The sequence below is a fragment of the Lygodium microphyllum genome, chromosome 7, assembly GCF_053477565.2.
Source record: "Lygodium microphyllum isolate KBCC chromosome 7, Lygodium_microphyllum_v1.1.10, whole genome shotgun sequence".
Taxonomy (NCBI): Eukaryota; Viridiplantae; Streptophyta; class Polypodiopsida; order Schizaeales; family Lygodiaceae; genus Lygodium; species Lygodium microphyllum.
In genome coordinates, this window is record NC_141141.1 from 102891067 (window position 1) to 102899278 (window position 8212).

The 8212-nt window shown below is 42.4% G+C and overlaps 1 protein-coding gene across 1 annotated transcript; it reads left to right on the top strand.

Moving 5' to 3' along the window:
- The first annotated feature begins 1180 nt into the window (after positions 1 to 1180).
- Positions 1181 to 7527, top strand: LOC148033776 (protein STICHEL-like). The gene is made up of 6 exons (XM_087680964.1): positions 1181 to 3805; positions 4142 to 4361; positions 4461 to 5057; positions 5441 to 6185; positions 6322 to 6391; positions 6904 to 7527. Exons 1-6 carry the CDS (start codon positions 1661 to 1663, stop codon positions 6976 to 6978), a joined length of 3852 nt encoding a protein of 1283 aa, XP_087537090.1. The 5' UTR covers positions 1181 to 1660; the 3' UTR covers positions 6979 to 7527.
- Positions 7528 to 8212: the final 685 nt, after the last annotated feature.

The following is an 8212-nucleotide window of genomic DNA, read 5'->3' on the forward strand; positions in this document are numbered from 1 at the left end:
CACCATGCACACAACTTCGAAGTGCCCATGTGGGTGAGGTGGCATTATAAATTGTGGGAGGCATGAAGAAGGATATACCTGAAACCACCGAATCTCAAACTGCAACTTCATTGGCTAATCCCAGCATCTTAGCGCCACATTTCGAAATTCTGATTGGCCGCGTAAATAGAAATTAAGCATGTTTCAAGGAAACCAACAACAAAATGCTAATTTAAGATGATCGTGTGCTTTCCTCTCCTGGCATTCAGTTCCCTCCATGAAACCTGTCATTAAGCTCGTCCCGTTCAGATTGATATTAGCATATGTTTTTATTTAAAAAAGAATTTATACCAATATTCAAAAAATTTTAATTTTAAAAACACGAACGCTGGTCCATCTCTTCTCCACCTCGCCAGACCCAAATGCCCAAAATTAGCAAAAATACAAAAGCTTCCGATAGAAGACTTTATAAATACTATTTGTAATTTGCCGTTAATTTAATGTATTATCTCGGGGCGTTATCAAGAAAAATACAAAAGCTCAGATCTGAATATCTGAAACGATGAACCTCAAAACCTTCGGGCTGCTGTCCTCTTTCAAAGCTTCATAATTCGTCCAACGATGCAGGATTTATTGCTCTTCGAAAATATGCGTTTAAAGCTTTAGTACGTTATTGAGCAGCGGGCAAAAGGAATAAATAATTCCAGGAGGTCGCATAAAGCGCTTGATTTTCGAGATTTTTCTTTTTCGGAGAAGCATTTAAAAAAAAGGAAGAATTAAAAAAAGTGGAAAATTGGATGCTTGATTTCTGAGAGAGAACAGAATATAATCTAATTTGAAATTAATCAATTTTCAAGTGTTGGGTTTATGCTATTTCTGACCATTACTTTGAAAATTGATTAATTTCAAATCAAACCTGGCTCTTTTAATAATTGTTTTGAAAATGCTATTTCAAAGCGCAAATGTTGCCTTAATATGCTTCTCCAGACTCCTGCCACCAGAAGCATGAGAGGAAAACTTTGCAGCCAATGTGGCGTCTTCATCGCCACCATAGCTAACTACTTCTTCAATCATGAAGAACGAGGAAGGATTGTCTTGCACATTGCACAATCCATTGTTAACAATTCCTTGTTCATGTTTGCCTTTCACAGTGTACAGTTTCAGTGATCAATGATCAATGCATTGGTTCATTAGGTGGAAGGAACAAGTGCTTGCTATATGCCCATTGCTTCTTGGACTGATTGCAGCTCAGAGTGAGACAATATTCCATATGCTGTCTCATAAATGGGCTCGCAAATGTGGCACGTTCATGACAGGATTGTGATGGCTGTAATCAACACTCAAGTTATCATGTAGCAGCTTGACCGGTTCAGGCTGATATAGCACACTCAGAACTGGCTATGATCATCAATGGAGATGTCATCTAGCGGCCTGACTGGTTCATCCCTCAAGTTCACTCAAATCTACCTCTGGTATCTTTTACATGTTCTCATGATTTGGGGAATGAAAGGCTGTTCCAAAACATATGTACAACCTAACCGGATATCCCCCTTTGCGTCTCGTGTCCTATACGCCATCAGTGGATGCTCAAGCTTAGTGAAACCGATGAAAGTATAGTGTCAGTACTATACTGGTTTAACCTCTTCCGTACTATAGAAATTGCATTGAAATCCAAGGTTACATGGTCATGTTGGAGTCTCACCAGCCAGGGGAGCTTCCCCTGATGAAGGAATTGTCAGCCTTGAAAAGGGCTCGATCTCTCCGTGATCCTTCCACTGGTCTGGGCTGGAAATCACCTGTGCTGGCAGGCTCAAATGCATTGGCTCCTATCAGCAGGAAAGCTGCATGCTCAGGTTCTACAGGCAGATCCAAGCAAACAAGGTGTTTGCCTGTTAAGGAAGAATTAGACTATGGGCAATCAACGGAAACAAATGGTAGAAGCATACTGCGAAGGCACATTAGTTCTCAGGCTTCCCCTCGGTTAGCTGCACTTGATGGTCTTGGTGACACTGATGAAGGAAGGATTTGGGAAGCTGGAACAGACAGAATGGTATTTGAGGATGGAAGTGCTCGAATAAAAGGCTTGGAGAGCTGGAGGAATCCGGATTGGCCATCTGACATAGAAGGCCATTCCGTTAAAAATACAATGTACATGAGAAGAGGTAATAAGAGGCAGAATTGGAGTTGGGATTTGTCTGGAAGGTGGTTTTGTGATTCTGAGAATGAAGTAGAGGCCCAAAAACAGTCCTTGAGAAAGCAAGCGGAGGCTGTATGGATCCAGAAGAAGGTGGCGCAACATCGAAAAGACAATGACTGCAAATATGATGTCCAAGCTCTATCTCCATTGATTCTCAACTCTGTGGATGAACGTGGACATTCCTTGTCAGTGTTCTCTCTTGAGGGTCATCATCACGATTGGCATACACGAGTTGCAAAATTTGGGACAAAGAAGGCTGTCTCACAGACTCAATCTCCTAGACGGTTGTCCCCACGTCTCATTTCCCCTCGCCTTCTGTCTCCCTGCCTCTTATCACCACGCCTCCTCAAACATCTGGCCAGATCAGGGCACCGAGAATCCTTGAGAAGCAGTTGGAGGGCTCCCCATGTGCTATCAAGCTCTGCAAGTACTAGTCAGAGAACAGGGTCACAAAGCTCCATTGCTGGCATGTGGGAGACAGCATCAAATTGCTTGAATGATGAGTTAGATGTCTGTGAGCTGCCTAAAAGTGGATGTGGCATTCCGTGTTATTGGTCCAAAAGTCAGAGAAGAGGTAAAAGCTTCTTGGATGTTGCTGGAAGGGGCTTGTCTTGCGGTATCTATTCAGGCACTCCAAGAAGTATGGGAAATCCCAGCTCCAGACAGAGAGAGATTGGCACGGATATAGTGTCCCCCATCGGTAATATGAATGATATGGACGCCCTACCACTATTGACTGACCCTTCAGTAGCCAGTGATGATGCGGGATGTTCTTCTGGAGATGACACAGACAGGTCCTTTAGTGATCTGAATGGTGAACTTAGTCTTGATGTCGGTAGTATGTCTAACACAACAACACAAACAGATTCCCAAAACAAGGCTGTTTCTGGGAAGGAGCTTGCCATATATGTAGAAAGACCACGAAGCCTCAGTCAAAAGTACAGACCAAAGAGCTTTGAGGAGCTAGTTGGGCAGAATCTAGTGGCTCATGCACTTTCAAATGCTGTTTACACGGGCAAGGTTGCTCCTGTTTATCTCTTTCAAGGATCCCGTGGGACTGGCAAGACATCTGCAGCTAGGATTTTCGCTGCTGCTTTGAATTGTATCAATGTGAAAGGACAAAGACCATGTGGGGTCTGTGATGATTGCCTCACTCTAGCATCAGGAAAGATGTCAGATGTCAGGGAAGTTGATGCAGCAAGCCATAATGGGGTGGAGAAGGTGAAGGCTCTTTTGGAGGCTTTATCATCTTCCCTCTCCATTTCTCAGTTCAGAGTGTTTATTATTGAGGAATGCCACATGCTTACAAGTGAAGCATGGAATGCACTCTTAAACCTTCTCGAGAAGCCTCCAAGGAATGTCATCTTCATTCTCATTACAACAGACCCTGATCAGGTCCCTGTCACTGCTAATTCAAGGTGCCAGAAGTTTCCTTTTCCCAAAATAAAGGATTCAGATATTGTGACCAGGTTGCAAGCTGTAGCAAAGCTGGAAAATCTACAGATTGAACCAGGAGCCCTGCATTTGATCGCATCTAGATCAGATGGATCACTTCGAGATGCTGAGAATATACTGGATCAACTCAGTCTGTTGGGGCAGAGGATTACAAATTCGATGGTCCATGAGCTGGTTTGTGAGATTCTTTGCATTATATAATTCTTGTTATCCATGTACCTGTCCTGCCTTTGTCCAAGTTGGCACCTCAATTCTATGAGGCACTTGAAAGTAATGACAGGAAGGTTCTATTAGAGACTCGTTCAGAGTAAACATTGGTTTAGTCGAATCACATGCAATTATTGGCTGCATATTGTAGAGGGATCCTAGATCATAGCAGTAGAATTTTTGTCCCATCTTCTGCAGAAGTAGAGTGATGAATGAATGTCATAGACTATTTCCTGCAAGATGCTTGCATTGATGATCTGAAATTCTACTTTCTGATAAAAATGATTGCCTTGTCTCTCTCAGGTGGGTTCAGTTTCAGATGAGAAACTCTTGAGGCTGCTGGATTTAGCCCTTTGTTCAGACACAGTCAGCACAGTGCAAAGGGCAAGAGAGCTCATTGACTCTGGTGTAGAACCATTAGATTTGATGGCTCAATTGGCCACCCTGATTACAGACATTCTTGCTGGCAGCAATGTAATAATAAACAAAGCCCATGATGGAGGATTTTTTTCCAAGCATGCATGTATGTTATCAATGAGCTACTCCATTCAAATAGCAGAAATGTCAGGAGTCTGTTTCATAGTCATTTTCTGACTCTTTCTTGTTTCCATACGCATAACAGTGTCAGAAGAGGAGCTCGAGAGGCTCAGACTCGCCTTGAGGATCTTGTCAGATGCTGAAAGGCAGTTGAGGGCAGCATCCAACGACAGGACAACATGGCTTACAGCTGCATTGCTACAATTTGGACCTTCTAAGCCATGCACAGTCTCAGTCTCTTCATCAGCAACAAGTGCTGTTGCAAGCCCGAGAACGCAGACTGCTCCTCACAACCAGCAAGTTGTTGGAATCATCCATGGAAGGACAGATCAGAGCCAAGCAAGCATAACAAAAGGGACACTCTATTCTTCTCCGAGGAAAACCTTGGGATCCGCAGCAGAAAGTAAAGACAGATTGTCAAGATTAAACCATGAAATGCCGAGACATCCTGAGCAGCAGTCTGGTATGCCGGTTGTTGCTTCCAGACAGACTTCAGTTGGAAGCAGCAAGCACATTATGGACTCGCCAGTTCTGAGGGAAGAACATGAGAATGCAGCTACTTTTGTTGGTCCAGGAAATTTGGGAAGTATATGGCGTAATGCCTTGGAAAGATGTAAATCACCTCTAGTCAGACAACTGTTACAGTCCCATGGAAAACTGTTAGCAGTTTCTATCTCGTCAGGTAGCACAACAGAATTTTTTTACTAGCATTTTCCTTCCTTCAGGGTTAACAATTGACAAAACATTCCTGTGCATGCATGCATGCAGAGAACATCATAATATCAAGAACATGCATGAATGCTGGCTTGTCTGCTTGCCTTGGATCTCTTTGATCAATGCCACTGATTCAATTCATGTTCTGCCATATCAATGACTTTTAGGAAAATATATATCGGTTGTCTTTCTTTGTGGATTTGTATTGGGAGTGTGGATTTAAAGAATTGTTCATGTGAATAAATCATCCTCCCATGCATGCTTTGTTTTGCTTCCTTGCAGTGGACGCTGTTTTATTTAAAGAATTTATAGAACAAATCATCATGCCACGAATGTTTTGTTTTCCTGCAGTGGATGCTGTTGTATTTCTAGAATTTGAACACCTAGAGTTCAAGTCTAAAGCCGAGAGATCCAAGAAAAGCATCTCCAATGCCTTTCAAACAGTCTTAGGACTCTCTGTGGAAGTCAAGACAAGCCTTGCACATGTTTCTCCAGCAAATGCAGATGGAACAGGCTCTATATCAAGGGTGTGGCCTACAGTGGATCAGGGACTGCAAGGCGAGTGCAAGCAAAGCACACATGCATCTGGCAATGCAGAATCCCCTGACCAGACAAGTTTTGGAGGTGGGTCTCTGCATTGGAGAATTCAAAGCAAAGCAGCATCGCCGAGGGTAAGAGCATTGTCACCGATCGCAAGAGTAGCATCACCAAGGATAGTGGAACAAGGTAACTCAGCTCATAGCTTCCCTGCCATTCGCTCTTATCATCATTCAAAAGGAGGGGAAGTACAACCCCCTCCTAAAACTCCAAGAGGTGCTTCCTTCCTTGCAAGTGGTGGCAAGGTGTTAACTTCAGCTTCAGATAAGGAGGATGATGCGCTTACAAATGCCTGGATACAAAGTGAGGGTAGAAGAACACCTCCATTACAGGAATGCAAGTTTCAGATACAAAACAGAGGAAATGTGCAGGAAATTATCGTGGAGCACACATTGGGGGACAAAGTTGTGGCTAAGCAGCTGATGCATGCCAATGTTGGCTTGCATGGTTGTGACATGATCAAGAACCCTCATGCTTATGATCTTGAAGGAGAGAATCTGTAAGTTTTGGTCTTCCACCTGGCATATGTTGATATGAACAAAAATCCCATTTGTTGGTTATTCCAATATCAGTATCTAAATTGAGCAGGCTCTCTGTATGTTTTTATTGACCTACCCTACACTTCGATTTTTCAGAAGGTTAGAATCTCAATCCAAGTATGCAGGTTTCTTTTGTTGGAAGGTGTCTAAACCAAAGGAAGGCAGGGTAAGGACCCATTAGCAAGATCCATGCCATTGTCTCTGTTTTTAAAATAAACTTCAGATGTATGTGTGCATTCCAACTGTCTTTTTGTTCAAAGCGATTGATTTGGAAATCTTTGTGTTCGGTGTATGTATTGCCTGCATGAATGCTAAATTACTACTTCAATGTGTACTGTGCATTTGTCCTGCAGACTACATATTATTTTTAGTTGGGCATGCATGGTCTACTGTCTGAATCATGTGTGGTGCATGTACACATTTATGCATGTATATTTAATAGGTGTCGCAGGTATGGAAGCAATATTCTACCAATACAGTCCTGCGTTTCTTTGCCTGCATATGTGCATATAATTCTGTCTGTCTGTATCCACATATGCAAATGTATTCCTCCGAGCAAACGTACTCAATATCTAAGTTTCGAATTCCAATTGTGCTTAACTACGGGAATTGCTTGCCCACTGCAGGTTTTTGTGCTAGATAAGGCATGCTGATTTTGATTGCCCTGGTGCTTAGCAGGTGACAAAGCAACAGCAGCAAGAACCGAAGAAACGTGGGATGCTTATGAGGCTTGTACCTTGTGCAAACAGATAGGAAGAGGGATGCCCTCAAAAGATTTCCCAGTTGAACTGATGATAGTTTCTGCTCCTCTGTACATGATCCTCCATCTTTGCTCCTTGTGTCTTGGGTGACATCTGTTTGGCTTTTCTTTCCCAGCAACAGATTCTGTTGCCTTATCACAAAGAAAAGGTTTGGCTGATATCTTGATTTAGGAGCACAGAAAGGATTGGATCAGATACTGATACCTTAATTCAGAACAGAAGGATCAATCACTGCGTAAACCGCTAATTTAGGAGAGCAGCTGACCATTTCCAGATCAGTCCTGTGTTAGCCAATCCAAAACCCCATGCTGTCATGGTTATGCTTCAGGCTAGCATATACTGGAGTCTGGAGCCTCTTTGGAAGAGGGCATTGTGGAAAGGATACATTCCTCATCACGAAGCTTGTGTACGGCTAAATATGCCTTCCTATGAGCTTCACGAACTTGACAAATCCTTTGTACGTTGGAGAAGCTGTGGGGGATTGTGGATTTCTTTAAAGTGAAGGATATCAAGTCGTCAAGTCATTGTGACTTGCCTTTCTATGAGCTTCAAGAACGTTACAAATCCTTTGTACATTTCGAGTCAAGTTGTGGGGGTTTGTGGATTCTTCAAAATAAAGAATATCAAGTTAATAATCATTAAGTCATTGTCACATGGGCGCTCGTGCACATGCACACACACACACACATGTGAAGGATATTCCGAAGCAAGGACCAACCTACATGGCATCCATACAATAATCCCAAACTTCTATACATTTTATTATAATTGAAGGATCTTTTGAAGCTAGGAGTGATCCTACACGGTATCCATACCATAATCCCAAATCCTATTAACCTCCATTGCTTGATCTCATCTTCTACTAGCTATCCTAAGGCACATGCTCAAATGGCAAAGAGTAAAGGGGCCAATGGGCAGCCCTACTTCATAGATCTAAATAGAGGAAATGGAGTTGACAATTCCCATTGACTACAAAGAGTAAAGGGGGCAATGGCCAACCTTGCCTAATAGATCTAAATAGAGGAAATGAAGCTTGACAAATCCCCATTGAATACAATTCTAGTAGTTGCATTACTAAACAATGTACTTACATACCTCATAAACTTTTGCCCAAACCCATATCTTGGAGTGATTGTAGAATAAAATACCAACTAAGTTTGTCATGCTTTATCAAAATCTATTTCAAAGAACATGAAATCCTACTTAGAAAATGAGCAAATTCAAAA

Bases quoted from the DNA above. Each gene is read 5' to 3' on its own strand.
- LOC148033776 (XM_087680964.1), top strand. From the start codon at position 1,661: ATGGTCATGTTGGAGTCTCACCAGCCAGGGGAGCTTCCCCTGATGAAG. The intron at 3,806-4,141 runs GTTTGTGAGATT...TGTCTCTCTCAG, and splicing joins ATTCGATGGTCCATGAGCTG to GTGGGTTCAGTTTCAGATGA. The intron at 6,186-6,321 runs GTAAGTTTTGGT...TCGATTTTTCAG, and splicing joins GATCTTGAAGGAGAGAATCT to AAGGTTAGAATCTCAATCCA.